Source organism: Hibiscus syriacus, unplaced genomic scaffold, assembly GCF_006381635.1.
Source record: "Hibiscus syriacus cultivar Baekdansim isolate YM2019G1 unplaced genomic scaffold, ASM638163v2 tig00111983_pilon, whole genome shotgun sequence".
NCBI lineage: Eukaryota > Viridiplantae > Streptophyta > Magnoliopsida > Malvales > Malvaceae > Hibiscus > Hibiscus syriacus.
In genome coordinates, this window is record NW_024063228.1 from 540,610 (window position 1) to 566,322 (window position 25,713).

The 25,713-nt window shown below is 33.7% G+C and overlaps 5 protein-coding genes and 1 pseudogene across 5 annotated transcripts; 4 read left to right on the forward strand and 2 right to left on the reverse strand.

The window, feature by feature from the left end:
• The first annotated feature begins 957 nt into the window (after nucleotides 1–957).
• On the forward strand, nucleotides 958–1,868 carry LOC120173710 (annotated as a pseudogene).
• Nucleotides 1,869–5,390: 3,522 nt separating this feature from the next.
• Nucleotides 5,391–9,086, forward strand: LOC120173705 (ethylene response sensor 1-like). The gene is made up of 6 exons (XM_039180791.1): nucleotides 5,391–5,570; nucleotides 6,266–7,194; nucleotides 7,408–7,776; nucleotides 7,880–8,146; nucleotides 8,390–8,520; nucleotides 8,816–9,086. Exons 2-6 carry the CDS (start codon nucleotides 6,289–6,291, stop codon nucleotides 9,057–9,059), a joined length of 1,917 nt encoding a protein of 638 aa, XP_039036722.1. The 5' UTR covers nucleotides 5,391–5,570; nucleotides 6,266–6,288; the 3' UTR covers nucleotides 9,060–9,086.
• A 554-nt stretch (nucleotides 9,087–9,640) lies between these two features.
• Nucleotides 9,641–11,665, reverse strand: LOC120173709 (60S ribosomal protein L19-1-like). Its single transcript, XM_039180795.1, has 5 exons — nucleotides 11,477–11,665; nucleotides 10,692–10,814; nucleotides 10,079–10,392; nucleotides 9,870–9,931; nucleotides 9,641–9,776 (listed from the first exon to the last, which is right to left on the reverse strand). Exons 1-5 carry the CDS (start codon nucleotides 11,586–11,588, stop codon nucleotides 9,752–9,754), a joined length of 636 nt encoding a protein of 211 aa, XP_039036726.1. The 5' UTR covers nucleotides 11,589–11,665; the 3' UTR covers nucleotides 9,641–9,751.
• Nucleotides 11,666–12,597: 932 nt separating this feature from the next.
• Nucleotides 12,598–14,264, forward strand: LOC120173745 (adhesive plaque matrix protein-like). The gene is made up of 2 exons (XM_039180818.1): nucleotides 12,598–13,819; nucleotides 13,923–14,264. Exons 1-2 carry the CDS (start codon nucleotides 12,598–12,600, stop codon nucleotides 14,261–14,263), a joined length of 1,563 nt encoding a protein of 520 aa, XP_039036749.1. The 3' UTR covers nucleotide 14,264.
• A 2,111-nt stretch (nucleotides 14,265–16,375) lies between these two features.
• LOC120173708 (proline-rich protein 3-like) lies at nucleotides 16,376–17,358 on the forward strand. The gene is made up of 2 exons (XM_039180794.1): nucleotides 16,376–16,846; nucleotides 16,954–17,358. Exons 1-2 carry the CDS (start codon nucleotides 16,411–16,413, stop codon nucleotides 17,295–17,297), a joined length of 780 nt encoding a protein of 259 aa, XP_039036725.1. The 5' UTR covers nucleotides 16,376–16,410; the 3' UTR covers nucleotides 17,298–17,358.
• Nucleotides 17,359–18,503: 1,145 nt separating this feature from the next.
• LOC120173704 (putative GTP diphosphokinase RSH1, chloroplastic) lies at nucleotides 18,504–25,269 on the reverse strand. The gene is made up of 24 exons (XM_039180790.1): nucleotides 25,149–25,269; nucleotides 24,682–24,872; nucleotides 24,016–24,186; nucleotides 23,850–23,915; nucleotides 23,679–23,771; nucleotides 23,463–23,594; nucleotides 23,235–23,336; nucleotides 23,080–23,157; nucleotides 22,938–23,009; nucleotides 22,734–22,841; nucleotides 22,481–22,578; nucleotides 21,984–22,044; nucleotides 21,817–21,879; nucleotides 21,676–21,732; nucleotides 21,486–21,587; nucleotides 21,039–21,197; nucleotides 20,787–20,918; nucleotides 20,598–20,684; nucleotides 20,441–20,512; nucleotides 19,968–20,054; nucleotides 19,437–19,878; nucleotides 19,017–19,078; nucleotides 18,862–18,930; nucleotides 18,504–18,713 (listed from the first exon to the last, which is right to left on the reverse strand). Exons 1-24 carry the CDS (start codon nucleotides 25,171–25,173, stop codon nucleotides 18,609–18,611), a joined length of 2,634 nt encoding a protein of 877 aa, XP_039036721.1. The 5' UTR covers nucleotides 25,174–25,269; the 3' UTR covers nucleotides 18,504–18,608.
• Nucleotides 25,270–25,713: the final 444 nt, after the last annotated feature.

Genomic DNA, 25,713 nt, shown 5'->3' on the forward strand with positions numbered 1-25,713 from the left:
GTCAAGCTTTTGGGTGCTTTCTCCACAGAAATTGTCTTCATAGTGTTCAATTCTTAGTTGGAAAAGCTTGAGTTTAGAGCTTGATGAAACTAGAAAAGAAAAAGCTTCGTTCAGTCATTTGAACTTGAATAGTATTATTTAAATGCTTCAGCTCAAAGGAGTGGAGAACTAGAAGCAGTACTTGACTACTTTCACGATTGTTGGATGAGTTCCTCTAATTTGAATTATACCATTAAATAAATTATTAAATTTATTTTTAATTGACGACTTCCTCTAATTTGAGTGTTATTGAAATATTTCGGTTACACTTAATTTTTTATTTATTATGAAAAAACATGAGAAGTAATAATTACAAATTTAGTTATAATGCTTTTTAAAATTGTATTTTATTTTATTTAATAAATTGGGTGGGTATTGATATAAGTGTTGTGAGTGACGAAATGAAGATTGAAATAAAATTAGATTTGTCATAGGTGATATAATAGACGTTAATATAATTTTATAGTTCAATCTCGACTCATCCAATATATAAAATAAGCGTATTATAAAAAAATATTTACTAAAATTAATTTTAGTAATACATGTGTTTCATGTATTTTATTATCTAAAAATTAAATATTTTTTATAATTACTCTGCGCAGTTCTACCACAACCTTAATGAATAAATTAAGTATATTATATTAAAATCCTAATGAAATCTTGCCATTGGAATTGGATGCAATTGCAAGGTAGAAGATGGGCCACAAATGGTTTACTAGCGTGGACCACAGCATTTTTGCAGCCAGGGGTTGTGAAGGACGCATTCTCGTGGCTGCTCACCGGTTGCTCGTCATATCATGTGGCCAACAATCTCCACCTTTAACATATATGTCTTCAACGTACACCAGATATATCTCTCACAGTTCCCTTTCGACCGAACCCTCTCGAAGTTTCTCCAAAGTCCCATCCTTCTGCTTTTAATCACAACGTCAAACTCTTTTTTCAAGTGCCGAACTCTAAAACCAAACTACCCGCGTGCATGTTATAATTGCGTTCCTCTGTTTTCGATAGTCCCATTGGTGGTGGTGTTGAAAATGTCGAAAGCTGGAACCTGGTATTATTCAGTGCTGGGAGTTTGTAAACAAGCTTCTGCTTCTGAGATTCGTGACGCTTATCGAAGGCAGGCTTTGGTATACTATAATAACTTTTCTTGATTCATCGTTTGAAACTCTTTTTATACACATGCTAAATGGGTTGTTTTTCTTTTGTTAATTTGTGAACGGTTTTGAAAGAAATGGCATCCCGACAGATGGATGAAGAACCCCGAAGAATCGGGAGAAGCTAAGAAACGATTCCAAAAGATTCAGGAGGCTTACTCGGTTTTGTGAGATAAAGGAAAGAGAAAGATTTATGATGCTGGGTTGTTGGGTCTGCTTACGGACGAAGACGATGAAGTGAGTCGTTGTTAATGTACAATTCTCATGTGAGAACTGAGATCATTGTATTATGGTGTACTAATGGTTTTTTTTTATTTATGGAAACAGGGATTTGTTAATTTCATGCAAGAAATGGTTTTGATGATGCAAAATGTGCGCTCACAGGAAGGAAACAGTCTTGAGGATCATCAAGGATCGTTAATGGACATGATGGCTGAAGATGAAAGGCGCAAATTAGGGTTTGACTGGGAATCTAGTGCCAGGAAGAGAGCACGTTTTTGCTGATCATGGCGTTGGCCTCGAAGGTTGTTACATTTTTCTTGGCAAATCATGGCCTCGACAGTCAGGGGGATGCAAAAGGAGGCAATAATATTCCTAGATTGCATGGAATTGCTCTTGGGGCATGATTTGTGGAGGAAAGCAAGAATTTGATGAAACCAACCATCGGTATTTGAGGTGTTATGTAAATTAAGTTATTAAGATAGTAATGAACTAATAGTAGTGAAAAGAAGATAATCACTTCGGTAACCTTTAGAATTTGTTTACAATTTCTTTTAATATATATATATATATATATTTGTTCAAATTCAAATTCAAATTCTTGAAGAAGAACATTTCTTTTTATAACTAATGTATCTTATTTGGTAAATTTAAATATATTTTAATATAATTGTTTCCTAATTAACAACGGAAAACGTTAAATAGATAATTTAAAGATTTTCATTTACACTTAAAAAGGATAAAATACATCATAGGTCACTAAACTATTCAAATAATCATTTTGGTCACTTAATGTTTAAAAATTATAAGATAGTCATTAAATTTATCAAACGATTGTTAAATGTTAATTAAATTTATCAAAATTCTACTCTTATTATAATATCAAAGTGATCATTTTATAATAATTTGATAAATTTAATGATTTGTAAAAAATTAATAACAAAAACAATCATATGAATATAGTTGAATGACTTATGATTTACTTTAGCCTTAAAATATAGAAATCTACTTTTGGGCCGCACCCTTATCAAATTCATCCGCACAGTTTGCGGATCAGTAGTGACGCACTTTGTTAAGCCCTTTGTATCAGCCTCAGATCCACACAATAATTTTAAAGTTTGAGTCTGTTAGTTCATTGATTTTTTTTTTATTTTTTTGTAAAATAAATTATATTTTTTAAAATATGTTGTTTAAATAATTTTTCATTAATTGATAATTTTTTAGAAAATATTTATTGCAAATATGAACTATAATAAATAGTATTATTTATTATAAAAATTTAATATTATTATTTTTAAAAATATTAGAATAATTTATTTAATATTATTTTTAATAATATTATTAAAATATTATTTTTAAAATTTTATAAATAAAAATATCAGCACTAATATATTCTATTAAAATAAAAATATAATATCATATATTATTATAATATAATTAAGTATATTATTAAATATTAAAAATTATAATATTATACTATTAAAATTATTAATAAATATATTTTAAATATTTAAACAATTAATTTTTTTATTAAAATGATACTAAAATATTATATTAATATTAAATATATAAAATAATATTATTCTGAATATTTATGTTTTGAATAAAAAAATTAAAAAAAAAGGACTTACAAAAATTTAGACCTTAAGTCGTCTTTCAAAAAATAAAAAAAATATTAAAAAAATATTTTACATTGATTAATCTATTTTTTTAACCAACTATTAAAAAATAAAAAAATTGTTTTTAAAAGGTTTTTTTTACGTGAAACAAACATACCACTTTCATTAGTTTACATAATTAAGAATAGGAATTATCAAATCAAATGTCACATCCAAATAGGTATATATATATATATATATATATATATATATATATATATATATATATATATATATTTACAGAGAGACGGTTGCATAATGTTCTAACGAAACATGATTAAATATTTGAAGGACTTCTCCATAATCCAAATGCATTGAACTTGGCATATTTACGTGGTCCCACCCCCATCCCATGATGTTTTCTATTTCTTCTTTTATAAAAAGATGTAATGTAGAATCGTTGGACTTCCAATTGGAAGGACAAGACCCAACACGAAGTCATGTGGGGTTACAAATCATCAATCACTCACTATTATATGTTCATTTCATTTTGCCTCAATATGTTGCTTTCAACCTTACCCTTTCGGAACCAGACCCAGCAAAAGAGTATGCCTATCTCATTGGTATTTGTACCTAATATCTACATTCTTTGGTTACACGAATGGAGAGTGATGGGTCTAGTTAAATTGAAAATTTTACTTATTTAAATTCAATTGGAGTATGATGTTCATCATTTTTCTTATTTGAATTTAAAGTAACTCTGAAAAAATAATTTGATTTTAGAATAAAAATATATATTCGATATGACGTGATATAAATATATATATATATATATAATTTTTAATTTTATTTGATAAAATAAAATTCTAATTAAAAGAAGTATTATAATAATTTTATATCCAATCTGATGTGATATAAACATTATTATTCTTGGTTAGAGTATTTTTACTCTAGATCTAAACTCGATTTGATTTGATAATATCTTTCAAAATCATCAACCCAACATGAACTTAAATTTAAAAATATGATCCTAACAAATCAGACTGAGTTAGAGCCTATCGAGTTAGGATCAATATTCATCCCTAATTCTATTTCTATGAGATATAAAATTTAAATTTTAACATTAAATAAAACTAAAATAAGATAAGTTGATTTTTTTTAAAAAAATTATAATAATTATTTATAATTTATTTTTAAAATTTTTATTCTATCTTCATTGTAAATAAAACTAAAATTTATATATCAAATATCACAAAATCCCAACATATAATATTAGGATTGAATTTAAGCTTAAATTGGTACTATAAATGGTGGTCACATACCAATCAGGTGGGTTGACCTTCATTGTCATTTTATTGATGGCAATTTGTTTTTAATGACAATGCTTGAGTAGCATCTAATCTAAATCACCATCTCAACAAGCGGCGTGCATTGGAACTTTTACATTTCGATGAGCCATACAGCACCGTTCTCCGCCCCTTCCAAAGTTGCGGAAATTTGTGTACACGCCTTTCAAAAATTATACATAAATAATAAAAATTACTTTAAATATTAATATCATGCGTATATATTAAAGTTTTTTTTCTTTCTAAAACGAGTATATATTACAGTTAAAAATTATATTTAACACATGAATACCGAATAAATTTACATATTATTAAAAATATTAAATTCTATGATTTAAATTTTATTTTAATTATATTTAAAATTAAAATTAAAAAATTACGATGAATCTGAAAAGTCACAAGTTTGAGTAAATTAAAGATAGAAAATTTAATTTAAAAAATTTATTATTGTGTAAATTATTTAAAATAACTGTTATTTTAAATAAATATTAGAAGTTAAAATTAATTGTAGGTTGAACCAAGCTTGAAAGTTGTATATAGTTTTAATCTTCTTGTACTTTTATTATTTTTTTTATATTGATAAATATTTTCTATGTGGTTCCTTTTATTTAAATATTTTATGTAAAAATTTATGTTTTATTTTATTGTATAATCTATAATATAGTAGATAAATAAAATGATAAAAAGTTACTCAAATTTTTATAATTAAATTTATATAAAATTATTTTTTGAGTATAGTATTCAATTCATCAATCATAGATAAAATTATAATCTCAATCGCATATGAATTATATAAATACTACATTTCTAGTATATTTTGTGCCTTTGTTCACCTAAATGAACTCACACGTGCGAGTAAGATCGTAAAAGAAAATAAATTACTGAAAAGGAAAATCCAGCTAGGTGCCTCACGTGTAATATCTCCATTTTGAATTCGTTCGTCGCCTTCCCTTGTCCGTGAAGCCTTTTCCCTTGATACATTTGCCAGCCTCTCCACTTTATTACGCAGTTTCCCACCTCACCCTTTTCATTTTATTTTATTTTACTGGTTCTTCCTTCTTCTTTCTCAGTTGCAAGTTTAATAGTATCAAGCAAAGAAGCTCAAAATTGACCAAAAGAAAAACCTCATTAGTGGACGGATGGATCAGGCGCCTGGCGTCCGCAGCTGATAGCTTGCCGTCGATCCTCCTCTTCTGTCTTCACTAGCATTGGTAATCCATTTACATTTCCATTATTTTTAATTCTTTTTATTGGTTTGTATTTCTGTTTAGATCAGCTTTTTTTCTTCCATTTTTTATTTACTGTCGATCATGTTTTGCTTAATGAGTTCAGAACTGGATTGTTCGGTGCGTTCTTTTTTTATTATCCTGTGTTTCGAGTGGCTTTTTCTTGTTTTTTAAAAGTCGTGTTTGGTTCGAGAGAAAATGTTTTAATGAAAAAGGAAAAAAACTTTTCTTTCTCGAGAAAGATTAGTTCCATTGAATCGATTCCGTATCACTAATTTATTGACGTGATCACTGATTAGCTATGTCATCTGTTAGAAAGACTTTTAAGAACAAATTCTCTTCGAAAGGCTAGATGTTGAATCGCTGCCTGGCTATTATATTTTTATGTATAAAGATGGAAAAGCGACGAAGAATATTTGTAGGAAAAAGCACTTCAAAATGTTTTAATGGAATCTTATGCTATGTTTCGTAGGAAAATATAAATCTTCTAATGGAATCTTATCGTTTCATAGTTTTTTCTCTCTCTCTATTGATTTGGTGCAATATTCTGTCAAATATGAAAGCATAAATTTGAACAAACATCTTAATAAGATATGAACATCTGTCAAGATATAACCGACCCAATGAAGTTTCGCATTTTAGTTCATTGATGGCTTTTTCTTCTTGATTTTTTTGTTTAGATTTGGCGCCGTTTTTTCACATAATGGAGACTTGTGATTGTATTGACTCACTGTGGCCACCTGAAGAATTGCTTGTTAAATATCAGTACATATCAGATGTTCTAATCGCCCTTGCATATTTCTCAATTCCCCTCGAGCTTATTTATTTTGTTAAAAAATCTGCATTCTTCCCATATCGATGGGTGCTTATGCAATTCGGTGCTTTTATCATTCTTTGCGGCGCAACACACTTTATAAACCTTTGGACATTCACTATGCATTCGAAAGTCGTTGCTATGGTGATGACCATTGCTAAGGTCGCATGTGCTATTGTATCGTGTGCAACTGCTTTGATGCTTGTGCACATTATTCCCGACCTGTTGAGTGTTAAAACTCGGGAATTATTTCTGAGGAACAAAGCCGAAGAGCTTGACAGAGAAATGGGCCTTATTCTCACTCAAGAAGAAACTGGACGGCATGTCAGGATGCTAACTCATGAAATTAGAAGCACACTCGACAGGCACACGATATTGAAGACTACCCTTGTTGAATTGGGTAGGACCTTGGGCCTGGAGGAATGTGCCCTGTGGATGCCGTCAAGGACTGGTATAAATCTGCAACTTTCACATACACTAAATTACCAAATACAAGTTGGATCTATTGTGCCAATAAATCTTCCTATTGTCAACGAAGTCTTCAATAATGCTCAAGCAGTGCGTATACCCTATACCTGTCCACTAGCCAAGATCAGGCCTCTAGTGGGAAGATATGTGCCACCAGAGGTTGTTGCTGTTAGGGTACCCCTTCTACATCTCTCAAATTTCCAAATTAATGACTGGCCTGAGCTCTCTGCGAAAAGCTATGCAGTCATGGTTCTTATTCTCCCCACGGACAGTGCCAGAAAATGGCGAGACCATGAATTGGAACTTGTCGAAGTTGTGGCAGACCAGGTCATCTTATGATTTATGTTTTATGTTCTTTCTTTCATTGGCTGCCTCTTTGATGTCTTAATGAAATGCTCACCTTCAGTTTTAATTTGCACTAGGCTGTAAGTTTATGAATTCATTTTTGAAAAGTTTCAGTGACTTCATTTGATGTTCTTGCTCCTTATTCTAGTTGGAAAACAGGAGACTTTGATTCTTATAATGGTGATATATGTACAGGTTGCCGTTGCTCTTTCGCATGCCGCTATTCTGGAGGAATCCATGCGTGCACGTGATCAGCTTATGGAGCAAAATGTTGCTTTAGACTTGGCTCGTCGAGAGGCTGAGAAGGCAATTCATGCACGAAACGATTTCCTAGCTGTAATGAACCATGAGATGCGCACACCAATGCATGCAATCATTGCTTTGTGCTCGCTTCTTTTAGAGACTGAACTAACTCCAGAACAAAGAGTTATGATAGAGACGGTGCTGAAGAGTAGCAACCTTTTGGCAACACTAATCAATGATGTTCTCGATCTTTCAAGACTTGAAGATGGCAGCCTAGAATTAGACTTTGGGGTGTTTACTCTTCATGGACTCTTCAAAGAGGTAACCAACGGTGATTTTGTACATTTTTTTAGCATAGAAATTGCAATAATTTTGCTTTTCCAGTTTAAGTTTAGTAATCATTTTTATATTTCTATAATTTTAGGTTATTAATCTGATCAAGCCCATTGCATCCCTAAAGAAGTTATCTATGACTATGATCCTGGCACCTGATTTGCCAAAGTATGCTGTTGGCGATGAGAAACGGCTTATGCAAACCATTTTAAATATCATGGGGAATGCTGTGAAGTTCACAAAGGAAGGTAATGTTTCAATTATAGCGTCAGTTGCAAAACCGGAGTCGTTAAGGGACTGGCGACCTCCAGAATTTTACCCAGTGTCAAGTCAAGGCCACTTCTACTTACGAGTGCAGGTTCTTGACTGCTTCAGTTAAACTTCATTTCATCTTGTTTTGCTTCTATTCTATTTAACTTTTAACTGCATGATCATAAAAGCATCTCCTGGTAATTCGAATTATGCTGTTTAGGATTTCCAATTGTAGTGTTCGTTTATGACGTACAATCCGATGAATAGCCATCCATGTATTGTTATGGAGACCATCGGATATTACTTGGATGCTGCACATGCCTATTACCTATCATCTACTCTGTGGCAGGTTAAGGATTCTGGTTGTGGTGTTCTGCCACAAGATATACCACTTCTTTTTACCAAATTTGCACAGCCGCGTAGTGGATCCAGTCAAAATAGTGGTGGAGGTGCTGGACTTGGACTTGCCATTTGTAGAAGGTAAAACAAAAATCCCCGAGTATCCTCTGCACAAGAAATATTTGGTCTTTACCCTTATAATCGGACAATTCACAGTAGCTATAAAAAATGCTTATGCTATGCTTGTCAAAATCGGACCGGACTGCCTGATTAAACTTGTATGATAAGGTAAAAAATTGTACGTACGATTAAAATCTGTTATCGAATCGATAGTTCAACTGGCCGAACAGGTTGAGTAAAAAAAACCTGTGATTCGATCAACAATCTGCAGATTTGTAGGACGTTGAGTTGTACGTTATTAAATGTTGAATCACAGGTTTGTGAATCTGATGGGAGGCCACATATGGATGGAGAGTGAAGGCCTTAACAAAGGTAGCATAGCAACATTCCTCGTCAAACTCGGGATCTGTAATAACCCGAATGATTCATCTATCCATCATCAAGTTTCACCCCAAGTTAGAGCTCATCATGGAAGTGCAGATCTGACCGGACAGAAACCTACCTTAAGAGACACCGATAGGAGTGTTTCATCTATTGCGCGATATCAAAGAAGCCTTTAGATGATTGTGGGGGCCGAAGTTGCGACGGGCAAATGTTCTGATTTTCCATTTTCTTCTTATTGATCTATGTTAAAGTTGAGAAATGCTGTTTAAATTAATGAAATAATTTACCCTGATAAAAGCTGCTAGAAGCTATCCCGTTAACGAGGTAAGAGCACAGTTAAGTTTGATTAGAAACAGTGAAACACAATGAAGATATGGTTCAAAGGTTTACACCAAAGCTCACTTGACCGTTTTACAGATTTATTCCTAGTGATTAAGAAAATGACTATGCTTTTTGCTTTAAGTACATATACTATATTTAGTCGAAACAAATCCCTACTAATCCCTCAACTATTAATTATAACTACTCTTAAGTGTTGCATTTTTTCAGATATAACATCCTTTCGACCAATGAGATATACAAATTCTTTCAGATATATTTATGTACTTAGGCTACATATAATAGTTTAGGGACTTGTTTTGGCAAAAAAAAAATTAGTTTAGGTACTTAAATACAAGACATAGTTTAACAACTTTTTTAGTTTAAACCTTCGAAAATCAACAAAACCACGGATGTAACTGGCTTAATCCACCTAAAAGAACAAAGTTCATATCGACCAAAAAACACGAAACACTGGCTCGACAAAATTACTTGGACACACTAATATCTAAAGCCACGGTCTATCACTCATCTTGAGTACATAACCTTCTTACTTCTTGGACTTCTTGGAAACCCTGAAAGATTAAAAAAAAAGGAAAAATAAATTTATATTTACTTAAAAACACTTATCCTTTAACAAAAGAAATTCAAATCAAAGATACACTTACACGGCAGGTTGAGCAGCTGCCGCAGGTGGTGATGCAACTGGCTTATCTCTTCCACCAGGTCCCTAAACAGATTTAAGGGGGAAAATAAAACATAAAAACCCAAGTCATAACTTCAGAAGGAAAATAACTATCCGCATATCTATTCCACATAAAGCATCCCATTATGCTCGTTGCATGCCCAAAGAACCACAAGATACAAATGTTATTACCTGGGCCAAACGCTCCTCTCTCCTGGCGAATTTTCTTTCCCTGCTTGCCTTATTCTTAGCCCTTTTCGCTTCAAACTGGTCAGCCAATGTCTTCTCTCTGGCCTTTTCAGCCTTGGATTTGTGGATGCTCTCCATGAGAACTCTCTTGTTCTTAAACACATTACCCTTGACTTTCATGTACATGTCATGGTACATGTGCTTGTCAATCTTCTTTGATTCCCTGCATTTGCGAAGCAAGCGTCTCAGAACACGCATCCTCCTCATCCACAAGATCTTTGTGGGCAACCTTGCCTCCCTTGTACCCTTGCGCTTACCTAAAATCAGAATAAAAATATTAAACCCAGCTAATCGATATATGCATAAATTACTCAATATGAATCACAGTCTTTGATGGCTAACAAATGATTCCTCTCAGAATTAAGCATCTCCACATTACTGCATCTCATCTTTAATAAAATGATTCTGACATCATAACTTTGGAAACAAGATGTTTAATCAAGGTTCAAGTATATAATCTGATACAGAATCTGTAAGCATGTCAACCTTCTCTCCACCGACAAATAACATCAAATCCAGCAAATCTAAGAACCATAGTGTACAAAGAAAAGCGTACCATATCCAGAGTGACGTCCCTTTCTCTTGGCTTCCTTCATGCGACGTGCGCGTGATCGAGAGTGAATCTTGGTTGGCTTCCTGATGATGAAACCATCTTTAACTAGCTTCCTTATATTCTGGCCTGTAACTCCCATTCATGATCAAAATTGAACATTAAAATAACAAACTCTTGTGCTAAGCTACAGACAGATAAACAACTCCATATACTATCCAATTCTATTACGACTATGACATAACATCAGCTTGAACTTACTATTAATAGTTCACAACTTCAGATGAAAAATTTCTTATTTATCAGTGGAGCAAACAAGGAACTTTTAAAAACAATTAAATTTATACAACTCCAGTAGCACTCTATTACTAACGTGAAAATTTGACTTTCTACAGCAGGAAATCTCTGGTCAATTGGTGTAGCTTTTGCAGTACGTTTTAGCTGAAAATATTTTAATTTTTATCAACAAGTTAATAAACAAACAATAGAATAATCAGAATCTGAATTGTAAAAATGCTAAAGCTCATCTGAGAAGATGTATATAACGCTCTACCGTCATAAATCAGTAAAAGGGAAAAGGGCTTAAAAGTGAAATATATCAGCTATCACAGTTGACAGACTTAATTTCTAAAAAAATTAAAAACACTTGGCTTCATTTCCACAAACATCTGGCAACAAACGGTGCGATAATCAAGTTCAAGTCATATCTCAACTTAAAAGAAGATGAACATGAAAACTATAAATGTTAAGGCAATGATTAAAAAGGAGGAAAAAGAAAAGAGAAAACGTACGAGAGTTCGCCATGGAGATCTCGTTAACTTCATTCGGATCGAGCCAAACCTTTCCTTTTCCACACTTCAAAACGCTCGCTGAGAGCCGTTTCTGGAGCTTAAGCGAAACCATCTCTCTCTTCTTCTCGTCGGTGATACAGCTAACTGCTGTTAGCGAAGACGGATGAGAAGGAAGTGATAGCGGCTTATTTATATGAACGCCTTAACCCTAGGGTTTGGAGGGAGCTGCTTGTTTTTGATTTTGGATCGGGTTTTTAATATCTAGCGGTTGATTTTAGTACGCGTGTCCTTTTAGTTAATTTGGATATCTCTTCTTCAAGGTGTCCTAATTTCTTTTGATATATGATTCATTTGGATATCGTAAATCTTAATTATAAGAACGTTTTTTTTTTAATTCAGTTTGTTTTACTCATAATTTTAAAATTTAAATTTTATTTGAAAATTTATTAGAAGTATATTGAATATTAATATTCGAAGATTTGATTCATTTGCATAAATGTATAATAAGTTTAATTTATCAATTGAAGGGTATTATAATAATTATCTCTAAATATATAGAGAAAATCATACTATTATCTCGAATCATATTAGGTCAGATATTTTTTCACCTTAGACATAAATTTGATCCGACCTTATCCTTTGTAAAACTCGACTCAACTTTATAAGATCAAGTCAAAATCGTCGGATTCAAATCAAATTGTCATCCTAATTCTAATCGATCAACTAATAGATATATCAAATAAAATGAAATGATCAAATGCCAGCTATAATTATTGCACAAAGAATCAATTACAAATGTTGCCTCTATGTATAAAAAATTATAAAAACAGATTTGGGTTAGCTTAAATGATACTCAAACATTTTCAGAAAGTGGGTTCGTGCAAAGATTGGATTCAATCCACAGGGAAATATAAATGTAATACAAGTTAGTGGTACTCAAGTCTGCAGATGTTTCAGCATCATGCAACCAAATCATTCTAAAGCCAAATTCTTTTATTTCTTAATCCTTGGAGCATTACAGCAGACATTCCAATATATAAAGGACAATGAAGCTAATCCCTTGCACTTCATCCCATAATCTTTCTTCTCTTTGTGCTCGGTAGTTAACAGTTGGGAAAACCATGGGTATTGCCTGTCCCTTGTTGGCTGCCTCCTTGCTTTTATGTTCATTGCTTGCCATTGCTTCTGCCAATGACTATGGCGTTTATGATTCATCCAAAACACAAGCTTATGGTTATGGTACTGCAAAGCCAGTCAACCAACAACAGGTGGAAAAGGAAGAGAAGACTGATTATGGCAGTAAGTCGAATGTCTATAAATCACAGCCAGAAGAGAAGGGAAAGCCATTGTTAGAAGCAACAGCAAGTATCGGTTACGGCACAAAATCAGCTTACAAACCACAACCAGAAAAGCCTGATTATGGCACTAAGCCAAACTCCTATAAACCACAGCCAGATCAAGAGAAAGAGAAGCCAATGCCAGAAGAGACAGAAAATTCTGGTTATAGCACAAAACCAGAAAAGCCAGAGTCAAAACAGGAAGAAAAGCCAGAGTCAAAACAGGAAGAAAAGCCTGACTATGGCACCAAGCCAAATTACTATGAACCACAGCCAGATCAAGAGAAAGAGAAGCCAATTCCAGAAGAGACAGAAAAGTCTAGTTACAGCAAGAAACCAATCTACCAACCACAACCAGAAAAGCCAGAGTCAAAAGAGGAAGAAAAGCCTGATTATGGCACCAAGTCAAACTCCTATAAACCACAACCAGATCAAGAGAAAGAGAAGCCACTGCCAGAAGAGACAGAGAAGTCTGGTTACAGCACAAAACCAGTCTATCAACCACAACCAGAAAAGCCAGATTCAAAGCAGGAAGAAAAACCTGACTATGGAACCAAGCCAAATTACTATAAACCACAGCCAAGTCAAGAGAAAGAGAAGCCAATTCCAGAAGAGACAGAAAATTCTGGTTATAGCACAAAACCAGTTTATTATCAACCACAACCAGTAAAGCCAGAGTCAAAACAGGAAGAAAAGCCTGATTATGGCACCAAGCCAAACTACTATAAACCACAGCCAGAAGAGACTGAAAAGCCTACTTACACCACGAAACCAATCTACCAACCACAACCAGAAAATGAAGAAAAACCTGGTTATGACGCTAAAAATGACTTCAATCTGCAGCTACCAGAAGACAAAGAAAACCCAAAGTTAGAAAATGAAGAACACCCAAATTACAACGCAAACCCAGTCACGGATTTCTACAAACCAAAACCTGAAGTTCTTCCCGTTGGTGTTGAAGGGCTTGTTTTATGTAAATCAGGTCCCAAGCATTACCCAATTCGAGGTAAACTATTTAACACACACAGAATTTAATCATTCGTATTTATGTTTAAGACTCTCCCTAATTCAGCTCATTTTTTGGGTGATATTTGTTTCAATGAGCACAGGAGCTTTGACAAGGATAACGTGTCTAACTGTTGATGAAAATGGGCACGAGAAGACTCACTCGGTTTGCAGCGGAGAAACTGATGAACACGGTTACTTCTTGGCGAGATTGTCTCCTTCAGGCCATGACGACGTCGATCTGTGGAGCAAGCTCAGAGATTGCAAGGCGTTCCTTGAGAGCTCTCCGTTGGAGACCTGTAACGTTCCCGTGGATGTCAACAAAGGCATTAGTGGCGCTCCGCTTTCTGGTTTCCGTGTTCTCCATCATATGGGGATGAAGCTTTTCTCCGTGGGACCTTTCTTCTTCACCCCTCAACTTACTCCAGTCCCCAATGGCTATTAAACAGCTTAATTCTTTTATTTTTATTATAATTTATTTATCTGTCGTATGTTTTGGACCTTTTCGTTTTGAAGAAGGCGAGTATTTGATTTTTATAAAAATTGATTTGTTCTTGTAATGCGTATAGAGCCTATTTCGCTCTGTTAATAATTATTAAGATATTTGTTTTGGAGATTATTTGCAGAGATTTATTTATTTATACATGTTATATAAATTATTTTATCAATTACTCATCATTTTATAAATTTATTTTTTATGATAAATTATTTTATAAATTTATTTTTTATGATAAATTATTACTGTTATATAACATTATATCATATTATATCAATTACTCATCATTTTTAAAAGATATTTTTCAAATACTCTTTTTATCTTAAATTTTTATTTTCTTAAAATTAAATCAATTGATACTAGGGATTGTCAAAATACCTAAACCCGATTTGACTCTATAGGAGTGGGTTTTTTGTTTGTTTTAAATTTCGAGTTCGGAATGGGTTGGGACATATTATATAACAGAGAAAGTCAGGGTCAGGGTGAAATCGGGTTTAAGGTAAAAAATTATTGACCCGACTCTATTTAAATTACAAAAGTACCTTATATATAATATATATTTAAATTTTACCGCTTTAGGGTTTTGCCTTTTTTTAGTTTGCCTCTTACCTCTCATTCTTCTCGATTAGATCCAGTAAAGAAAAGAAGGCTGTAAAATTTACCTCTTCAATCTTCATTCTATTTTTATTTCAAATATTAGTTATCTTCTTTCATGAACTTTCCAAGATTAATTATTATTAGATTTTGTTCTTTTTCTTTAGTTCTTCATTTGATTTTTTTTTCCAATTTTTTCAGGATACTGCCATTAAAATCTGGTATTTGCATTTAACTTGTTCATTTATCTAGTTCAACTTCATCCTTCACTGCCATTCCATTTAAGAACAGGCGCCAGACTCACCATTTGCTGGAGAAACTGATGCTTGAAGTGTGAATGGTAGATGTGATTTTTTATTTGTTTTCTATTTGTTTTCCTTTCGTAGTAAAAAAAAGAAGAATTTCCAGCAATTAATTTAAATGCAACACACTGTTATAAGGTGTTAAAAATATTATGTGTTTAAAATACGTAAATTTGAAATCATCGAGTCGGGTCGGAGTTTTGTTCTAAAAACTGAGGCGGGAGAAAGGTTAATGATCATCGGAACGGGCGGGTTGAAATAATTTATTTTCGGGTCAGAATCAGGGCGGTCAAAAACTCACCCAGTCACGTGCCCATCCCTAATTGATATAAAAATATTAGACTTATTAAGTTAGGGGATAGGGATAGAAAAAGAAGAAAAAACATAAAATTTCAAATAGTACTTTTGATCGAAAAATTAATCTGATTTATTTCTAAGTTATTTTATATTTTTACCAATGTTGAACATTAACTATTTTTCTTTAGTATAAAAAAGTAAAAAATATTTAAAAATATCCAATATTTTAAAGAATTGTATATAAATAAAATAAATAAATTAAAATTACAAAAAATATAAACAAAAACTAGTAAGAAGATAAAATACTTTATGTTAGTTTAATTTTTTTTCTCTGGTTAATTCAATTATATAAAAAAATTAAAAGTTTGAGTAAAAAATAAAAACAATATATATTTTTAAAGTCGAGGACTAAATTTAACTTTTTACTTTGTAGTTTGTTTTAAACCATACTGTAATACATAGTAACACAAAAGAAAATGTTTTTTTAATAATAATTTCATTTACAATTGGATTTTCCAACTCTAGTCCAAGACCTCTGTGCATAGTGTACCAAAAGATGCAAGCTCTTATGAAAGATATGTAAGTATTCGATTTATGATTTAATTGAATTTATAATCATTTGATTTTTGAATCAATCGAGTTAATAAATCTATTATGATGAAATTAATAAATATTTAATTTATAGGTATGTAAGTAATATTAGTTAGTGGTGCTCAAGTCTATAGATGTTTATGACATCGTGCAACTAAATCATTGTAAAGACTGCTTCCTTCTTTGCTTAATCATTGGGGCATTACATCGCACCGAACTTCCTAATATATAAAGGACAATGAAGGTCACCCCTTGCGCTTCATCCCATCGTCTTTTCTTCTATTCGTGCTCGATAGTTGACAGTGGGAAACCATGGCGATCGCCTATTCCTTGTTGGCAGCTTCATTGCTGTTATGCTCATTGCTTGTCACTGCTTCTGCCAATGATTATGCTGCTTATGGAACTAAACCAAACTCCTATAAACCACAGCCAGAAGATGAGGAAAAGGCAATGCCAAAAGAGACGGAAAAGCCTGGTTACAGCACGGAACCAGTCTACCAAAAGCAGCCGGAAAAGGAAGAAAAGCCTGATCGTGGCACTGAAAATGACTTGTACCAACAGCAACCGGTAGAAAATCAAAAGCCGGAGTTCGAAAATGAAGCCAAGTCTGATTACCCAAACATCAACAAGCCACAACCAGAAGCATATAAAAAACCAGACTTGTATCCAACAACACCTGAAGTTCTCCCCATTGGCGTTGAAGGGCTTGTTTTATGTAAATCAGGTCCCAAGTATTATCCAATTCAAGGTAAACTATTTGGCACAAAACACTATTTATGCATTCATATTAATGTTTAAGACCGTATCTAACTCAGCACCTCGTGTTTTTTCTCGACTTTGTTGCAATGAACACAGGAGCTTTGGCGAGGATAACATGTGTAGCTGTTGACGAGAATGGATACGAGATGACTCACTCTATTTGCAGCGGAGAAACTGATTCAAAGGGTTACTTCTTTGCAAGATTATCTCCTTCAGGCCTTGATAACGAGGGTGATAAATTGAGCAAGCTCACAGATTGCAAGGCTTTCCTTGAAAGCTCTCCATTGGAGAACTGTAATGTTCCCGTGGATGTCAATAAAGGCATTAGCGGCGCTCATCTTTCGGATTTCCGTCTTCTCCACCATATGGAGATGAAGCTTTTCTCCGTAGGACCTTTCTTCTTCGACTCTCAACCTAATTCGGTCCCTAATGGTTACTAAACAAACAGCTTAATTCTTCTATTATTATTGTTTGCCGTCTGCTTTGGTATTGAAGGAGACTGGTGTTCATTTCTGTGTAATTTATTTGTTCTTGTAATGTTCAAAGAGCTTAATTTGCTCTGTTAATAATTCCCGAATATGTTTTTTTATCGGATGTTTGATGATTTTTTCCCCAAAAGCACGAAAAGAAAACCATATTACCATACTAATTAACATTACAAAATAATTAATAGTTAATAATATTAACTTCCATGAAGAAAAAAAACACAATGAATGTTATAATATGTGGTTTGATCTGAAAAGCTTGTGATATAATCTGTTGGATAGAAAAAATAAATTGACAAAATAGAAAAGAAGAGATCTATGGTGGATAAAAAGATTCTTGAATCGAAATCCACCATCAATCCCAACAGGGGCACCATGTGGTAACCAATGAAGCGGATGGAGACAATCGTCTCCCTAAAAATTTTAAATTTTTATATAATTTAGATATTATATTTATATTTTCTGTTAAAAATCTGTTTTATAAGTTTATCTCCCTTAAAATTTTATAAGTTAACCCCTTTCAATATAAAATCTTGCTTCTATCCCTACGTGTGGTACCAATCTAATTACACACAAAGTCCGTACATAACTATTCTTCTTTTATTAGAAAAGTGAAAATTAATATTAAATTAGATTATTGTAATATTAGATCTTTTTCTCATTAAGTAATCAATCCTAATAAATAGATAATAAGAATTAAGAATAAATGACTTATTGTAATATTAGATTTTTTTCTCATTAAGGATTCAACCCTAATAAATAGATAATAACAATAACAACAAAACCCAATTCCCATATACAATGGGGTAAGGGGAGGTAGGGTAGTAGGTTGCCCCCAACGTCAGGTTGAGAGTAGCTTCCGTAGAAGACATCCGGCAGTCAAAAAATTAAAAATATAGATAAAATGCAAAGCATGTATAAATAAATACATAAATACATAGTTGAACAGTATTCATATGCAGTCATAAATATCATTAATATACTATGATCATTTTTCATACCGAGTATCTTTACAAGTGTATACTCAACTCTAACACTCTTTTTCTTTTACACACAGTGCCTGCCTTGATCCAGCGTCATCTTACTTGACTCCTGGTTAATTTGGTTTAGAGCGTCTAACAAAATACATAGGGATTATGGACAAATGAAGTAAATTTTACGATAAGAAAAAACAGTAGGTCTTAGCTCTATGTGGGACAAAACTTCATACCCAAGCTCGCAGCCGGCTGGGTCAACTAGTTGGATTTATTGGATCCATTATTTGAATTAGCACTCAAGGATTTGGTTATTTTCTGTTGAGCTTGGCCGGCTGCAACCGATGGACCATCCTAGAACACCCAGGATTAAATCGACCCTTGAACAAGCATTAACCTGAGAAACAAATAAGTGGTTTGCTGATCGCGACATTTAAAAAAGCATAAACTCTCTCATAAATGAACACAGACACAGAAGAAAATCGAAAACGAAAAGGTAAAAGGAATACAGGGAAACAAAATGAAAGTAGATGTGAACACAGTACCAAAATTTCAAGGTTGGCTTCAACATGAAATAACATGGCGGCCATTCCCCTTCCCCTATCCATCTCGGCCTAAGAAATGTAGAATTGTTATGGAACTAGCAAAGTTTTGACAGTCAAGAAGCAAATTGCGTGATAGACGAATTTAAATCACTCACCGCACAGGAACATATGGCGATGCCTACAGACGCCAATGCCGTTGTGACCTCAGCCATCATCCCTAAAATCATGTTTGCAATTAAACGCTTTAGCCAAAAGGAAAAGAGCTGGTATAACCTAAAAGTTTGCAAAAATGTCATACTAAATCTAAATGCTCAGTTTAGGATCTCCCCAACAATGTTCTAAGAATTTACTAGTGCACTATTGGGATAGCTTGGTAGGATGATCCATACTATGACAGTCAGCAGAATAACGAAGCAAGTCACCAGGGTACTCTAATTCAATTATCTCATGGAACCCCTCCTCCCAAGTCTTCCCAGAAAACCCGGAAATGCGTACTTTTTTCCATTCCAATAGTTTGGATTTTTATACCGCATATAATAAAGACCTTATAATGAAAGGGTTGCCATATGATTTACCTCTTCGGTCTATGCAAACCACAGAAAACCACAGAATTGAATGTCCTTCAAGATTGTGCCACAAGGCAATTTTACTGGCTTGCCAATTCTCAAGACCAGGCAATACCTCAGGTGGCGGAATGTTTGTAGGTATCATTTTCACAGCACCATTGGCCCGTGATAACATGTTCCCATTGGCCATCAAACTCACAGGCTGTAAATATTTGTTAAGTTTCCCATTGACCTTAGGGGTCCAAATATTTTCACTTTTTGTAGCCAATGCATCTTCATAACTTCCTTGCGATGACGAGTCCACAGCGTTCCCCAGGATTTTCTCCCATAGAGGTTTTTTCTGTCTGGAAAACTCTTCCGATTCACTCTCCTTTTCAGAGTCACCAATGAAGCTATTTACTCTCTCTCTTGTTAATTCCACAGCAGATAGTGCAGCTTGCTCCCTCAAGAACTAATTACAAGTAGCAATTTATACAATCAGAGCATTGAAAACTAAGAGAATTAAGAGAAAATAAATCATAATCCATAAAATAAACCTACTTTCATAATTTTGTGTCTGGCACTACGTGTTTTAGCATGTTGCAACCACTGTTTATGCCTTTGAAAAGCTGATTTGCTTGAGAGGGCCTGAAACAAGAGGAAAAGTTGTAACTATTAAAAAAACAGGGCACCAGCTTGTGCACAAATAGCCTATAATATATGGAACCAGGTATACATCTTTGTAAGTACTTTAATCAGTAACCTGTGCGTCTTCTTTTCTTTCACAATTGACAAAATAGTAAATACATGTAATTCTCTTCAATAACAGATAAAATCACCTAAATCATGCAACAATACTCAGAATTTGACAGTCCTCGCTGCTAGTTTCAAGTTATTGAGGGAAAAAGAACAAGTATTACACATTTTTCCCATGCATAGCATATGTCTGATTCCCACAATCTAAACATTATCAAGAAATCATGCTTGAATACAAGTAATGGAGAAGTAATTTCCAACGATCAATATATACTAACGTTATACGTGATAATCTCTACAACTTCGGCATTGGTGAGTACATGCGTTGGAGAAACAAGATTACCATTGACCTGCAATGAGGTCAAGCATTAAACGTGGGCTTTCATTTACACTGAAACTGCAATTGGAAAAATTGTGCCATTAGATACAAAATACCTTAGCAGCTACCATTTTGTTTCCAAGGTCAGTGTGTATCATGTAGGCATAGTCAATGACAGTAGCCCCTCTAGGCAGATTTTTAATCTATTTATCACATAAATTATTTATCATAACACTTGTCATGATAGGCTTCTGTTAAATCTTTTAGCAGAAATACACATCGATAACTTTTAGTATGTGAATTACCTCTCCCCTTGGGGTAAATACAAAGACACGACTACCTAAGAGATCTCTGGTGATGGTATCCACAAATTCCCTAGAACTCATGTTGCCAACAAACTCCTCTTGCCATTCTCTAATTGCATTGAGCCACCCAACCTGGAGAAAAGAAAGGCTTCATCCGTAAATTTACATTCTTGTTAGGTGACTTTAGAGGGTATCTAGGAATCTCCTTCAGGATGACTCTTAATGAAAATTACTCAAGGAAACAAACTATACCCTGAGTGCTATGTTTGCATTGTTAAGGCAAACTGCCTTCCCTCTTGAACTTCTACCGTTTGGCTCTGCATGCCCAACTAGACCAGTAACAAAGACTCTCCCACTATAATGAGCAGCAATGCCTCTCTCAGCTATCAAATCCATCTCTTCAGTTCTAATCTGTAAGAAACCAACAATTAATAAAATATGCCAGAATTATTTTCTTTTCCTTTTTTATTTTTTTAAAGTTCAGACTATATTACAATTAGAATCACTTGTACATTCATCTCCGGTACATTACTAATATAAATAAATCAATAATGATTACTTCTGTAATAATGAGAAGATTCAAAATTGTTTGGAAACAAGTTGTGGATATCCTTGTGTTAAAAAAATATTTAAAATAATTTAACTAAGCAAAATGTTGCCTTGACAAATAGCTGAGAGGACCATTGAGAATTTAAGAACCTGAACTTCCAGGCGAAACATGCTTTCGTACAAAAACGGAATTACGGTTGTATGTAGACTTTGATAGCCATTAGGCTTTGGTGTTGCTATGTAGTCTTTCATCTGCTCAAAAGATAGGCGACTTTTACTGAATGCCAATAATCTAATATACAAAAGACACGTCGAATGAGGAGAAAGAAAATATACATACAGCTCGAGGAACAGGAGTCCAGATGCTATGAACTAATCCAAGAACATAGTAGCAAATCTGCTAAAAGAAATTGCAATTGTTACTCAAGTACAGATGCATTCTATCATAACCAAGTAATTCTGCATTGGCAGAATAATTCACCTGCTGTGGACTACAAAAAGGCCCAACTCCAACTGAAGGCTTTGGTTTTATGATTATACGAAGCTGATTTATAGCCAACAGGAATGAATGCGTCCATAAGAAAGAATAAACCATGAGAAAGAGTTCCATACTACATGTCAATGGTTCAAGGAAGCATCAGAACAAACCTGGGCAATTTGGTTAACCTCACTGATTAAACCGTTGGATTTCAGCACAGATTTGTAAATACTGTGATACCATAACAAAAATTACAAGCAAGCAAATTATCACTCAAAAGCCACCAAAAAAGCCTTAAAAGTCATCATAAAAAGAGGTGAAAAAGGTATCAGGGAACAGAAAATTAGCTGCTGGTATTCAAAGCAACACCATATTTGATATTGATATTCAAAATGATATCTTGCATCTCACTCACTCAATCTGTCTTTTAGAATCAGGAGAAGTAAGAAATAATGGGTCCCAGATTCCCATTCCCACAAAACTTAGAGCCATGTGGTAGGCAATTCTATGTCGAATTACTCTTCCATAGTCCCCACTGGTTCAATTGTGACCATGACCACGAAATGCAACTAGAAATAATTCCCAAAACTTCTAGTCATGTGTATCACAAGGAAAAGAACTGAATAAATAATGAACAAAGAGGCAGAAAAAATATTCAAGTCCCTACCTGTAAGGTTCCTTGCACACTGCAAGGGTTTCAGTTTTAAGAGACATAAAGTCCAGGAATTGATCATTCTCAATCCTTTTCGTCAAAATTTTATCTGCCTAATACCAAAAAAGAAAAGAAAAGAAAATATAACAATGCAGATGAGATACTAGTCATAAAGTACGCTTTCAACATTGAGCTGTTATGCTAATTATCACATAGATAGTTTGGAGCTCTAACTTAATACTATTGATTAAAGGAGGGCAATGTTCACCTCCATAAGATCTTTCTCATGTTCGTTATACAGGTCAGCAACCCTTCTCTTCACTTTGGCATAATCTTCAGGATTTGTGTACATAAAGGATAAGTTTTCAAGTTCAGACTACAAAAAGCAATCAGATTGTGTTAAGTCTGAATGATATCTTGAATTCATGAGCATAAAATGGAAATTGTATTTTCAAAAAGCACAAGAATGTACCTTGATTTGATGCACCCCCAACAATTTTGCCAAAGGAGCAAAGACCTGCAATGTCTCCATTGCAATGCTGGACTGAAATAATACAATAATGTTAAAAGGAAAAAGTAAATGACCAGGGTAAGCTTCAACTCATGCAATCAACCTGTTTATGCGGGGGCATGTGACAAAGAGTCCGCATGTTATGCAATCTGTCAGCTAATTTGACAATGATGACACGAACCTAGAAGCAAACAATTTGATTAGGCACATTACTTTCCACAAATACCATCCCAAAACAAGAAAGAAAGAAAGAATAACCTCTTCTGTCATTGATAGAAACATCTGCCTGAGATCATCAGCTTTCACATCTTTTACAGAAACATTTTCATTCTTATACTTCAATTTTCCCAGTTTGGACACCTGGTTATGAAACAAGATTAAAGAAACTCAAACAAGCCAAAACCATCTGGATTTTTGTCAAATATGACATTCAAACTTTATCAGACAAGTACACTAATGACGTATATATACACATATATAAATCACCTTAGTCTCTCCTTCTACAATACGACGTACGGTGTGTCCAAATTCCTCCTCTATTCTTTCAAATGTAACAACATTTGTATCTTCTACAGTGTCATGCAGCAATCCAGCTGCAATGGACTCCCAATCTAGCTCCTAGAATAATAGTTGAGACAAGTTAGACCTCTTATCAGAATGCATAATACATTTTCCGACAAGAGCATACTTCTATTAACTCACAAGTTCTCCAAGAATGCGCGCAACTTCAACTGGATGAATGATGAATGGCTCCCCACTCCGTCTTTTTTGACCATAATGTGCCTCAAAAGCTAGCTGTACAAAACAACTCATGTCAAGAGATATTTTTCAAAAAGTGCATGGTAATAGTTTTCTGCAAAGCAAAGACATTACCTTGAGAGCATTATGGACCAATTCCAACTCTTTAGGTGAAAGGTATGATATAGTAGGCTTCAGATCCTGATGCATTATAACATTAATAAGTATAAGACAGTTACAGCTTTGCTTACAGAAAATGCGCATTCTTAAGGATAAGAGGTTTTAAAAAAGTCAATTGTACCTCCCACAACCTTTCAGGAGAAACCTCATTAGAGGTATCTGAAAAGACGGATGACAAACAATACAACTGCCATCTTTTACAGCCAACCTCAAGCAAGCTTGATCTAAAGAGTTTTTCAAGCAGTACAAGCTCGGAAATATCTGTTGAATGCCATCCACCAGCATCAAGAGCCTAGTAAAAACACAAGATTGAATCAGCAAAAAAGTATTAGCAACTTTGCTGTCTATGCATGCAAGTTGTACAAAAATGCTTTAAGAAATTGCATGTTTTACTTGCCCAAAAATCACCCCCCAACCCCCAATGTTCTAACCTTAATATATCACTCTCCATTTTCTTTATTGAATGAATTCACCAACAATTTTTGGATGATTCCACGCATTAAAGAACACACCAAATCACATTCTGAGCTCACCGAAACATTTCTATTTGTCAACCTAATATTAACAACCCCTCTTAAGTACAAGTTCGGGATCTGACTGGAAGGCCTATTAAAAGAATCAAGGTCCTATTTCATACCACAACATCAATAAATGAAAACAACTACTTATACATTAAATAAAGTAAATTCAATCTAAAATAATCTCTGATGCCAATATATTTCTAAACAAGCTTCGAACTTCTGATAATCTACAAAACCTAAGATGGAGTAGTAAAAATCAAACTCACCGATCTGATACGAGCTCTTCTTCCGTGGCGGGCGTAGGTGAAGGAGGAAGAATGAGAAGGATTGGCAGTGCTGGCAAGGAATCCAGTTAAGGCTCTTGGAGCTTTGGAAGCACAAGAAAGCAAGCTACAGTCGAACCTTACACTTCTTTCCCCTTTCGTTAACTTACATATATTCACGCATTCCAAGGAAACTGCAATCAAATGAATCAAAAAACAAATAACTAAATAGATGAACAATAAAATCGAAGCCGAAATAAACATAGAATTAATTTCTTCACACTCTTTTGGTTGCTTAAAAATTCAAAACTAAGTCAAAATTAAGTGAAGAAACAAGCACCGGAAGACAGATATTCCATCATTTTCCCCCATCATTCGTTCTTATTAACAAAAAAAGAAACAAAGCTGATCGGGAAAAAAGTTACAAATTAATAAATTTAAATTGAAAAAAATAAAGTAGTGCTACTCACCGGATAAGCAAGAAGCAGAGGCCATTTGTACAATAGCAGAGAAATCTCATTGAATCGAACTAAGCATTAAACAATAACTCATTGATCAACAATTCAAACAAACAAAAAACTAAGTGAGCTTTATGTGGAAGTGGAGCTGATGGAAAAGGAAAAATATTATAGATTGATAATTTGGACCAATAAGCAATGAATTTGAAAGCAAAGGATGATGGCGAAGAGATAATCCAGAGAGAGAAATGAAGAGATATTGAAGCCACACAAATATTCAATACCTTCAATTTCTATAATTTTTATTTGTGAAAATTACATAAATGGTCTCTGAACTTTAAATTATTTTCATTTTTACATGTTGATTCAGCTTCCATCAGTGATCAGTGGCCGAAATAGGTGACTAAGTTATAAGCATCTTAAAACTTTAGTGATCATTAGTATAGTTTATCCTTATTATTTTATTCTTTTTAAAGAAGATGATGAATGCAATATGAATGGCGGAAAATTTAATTTGGGTTTCGTCAAATTTTTAGTTGGAATTTAATTGAGTTTATTTATCGTTGCGGGGACCTTA

What these genes read in the sequence shown, in the direction of transcription:
- LOC120173705 (XM_039180791.1), top strand. Translation starts at nt 6,289, where the DNA reads ATGGAGACTTGTGATTGTATTGACTCACTGTGGCCACCTGAAGAATTG. An exon ending in TCGAAGTTGTGGCAGACCAG is followed by an intron (nt 7,195 to 7,407) that starts GTCATCTTATGA and finishes ATATATGTACAG; the next exon opens with GTTGCCGTTGCTCTTTCGCA. An exon ending in GGACTTGCCATTTGTAGAAG is followed by an intron (nt 8,521 to 8,815) that starts GTAAAACAAAAA and finishes GTTGAATCACAG; the next exon opens with GTTTGTGAATCTGATGGGAG.
- LOC120173709 (XM_039180795.1), bottom strand. Translation starts at nt 11,588, where the DNA reads ATGGTTTCGCTTAAGCTCCAGAAACGGCTCTCAGCGAGCGTTTTGAAG. An exon ending in GATCTCCATGGCGAACTCTC is followed by an intron (nt 10,815 to 11,476) that starts GTACGTTTTCTC and finishes TGGGAGTTACAG; the next exon opens with GCCAGAATATAAGGAAGCTA. An exon ending in GGGACGTCACTCTGGATATG is followed by an intron (nt 10,393 to 10,691) that starts GTACGCTTTTCT and finishes TTCTGATTTTAG; the next exon opens with GTAAGCGCAAGGGTACAAGG.
- LOC120173745 (XM_039180818.1), top strand. Translation starts at nt 12,598, where the DNA reads ATGGGTATTGCCTGTCCCTTGTTGGCTGCCTCCTTGCTTTTATGTTCA. An exon ending in CAAGCATTACCCAATTCGAG is followed by an intron (nt 13,820 to 13,922) that starts GTAAACTATTTA and finishes CAATGAGCACAG; the next exon opens with GAGCTTTGACAAGGATAACG.
- LOC120173708 (XM_039180794.1), top strand. Translation starts at nt 16,411, where the DNA reads ATGGCGATCGCCTATTCCTTGTTGGCAGCTTCATTGCTGTTATGCTCA. An exon ending in CAAGTATTATCCAATTCAAG is followed by an intron (nt 16,847 to 16,953) that starts GTAAACTATTTG and finishes CAATGAACACAG; the next exon opens with GAGCTTTGGCGAGGATAACA.
- LOC120173704 (XM_039180790.1), bottom strand. Translation starts at nt 25,173, where the DNA reads ATGGCCTCTGCTTCTTGCTTATCCG. An exon ending in CTCTGCTTCTTGCTTATCCG is followed by an intron (nt 24,873 to 25,148) that starts GTGAGTAGCACT and finishes ATTTGATTGCAG; the next exon opens with TTTCCTTGGAATGCGTGAAT. An exon ending in CTCCTGAAAGGTTGTGGGAG is followed by an intron (nt 23,916 to 24,015) that starts GTACAATTGACT and finishes ATAATGCATCAG; the next exon opens with GATCTGAAGCCTACTATATC.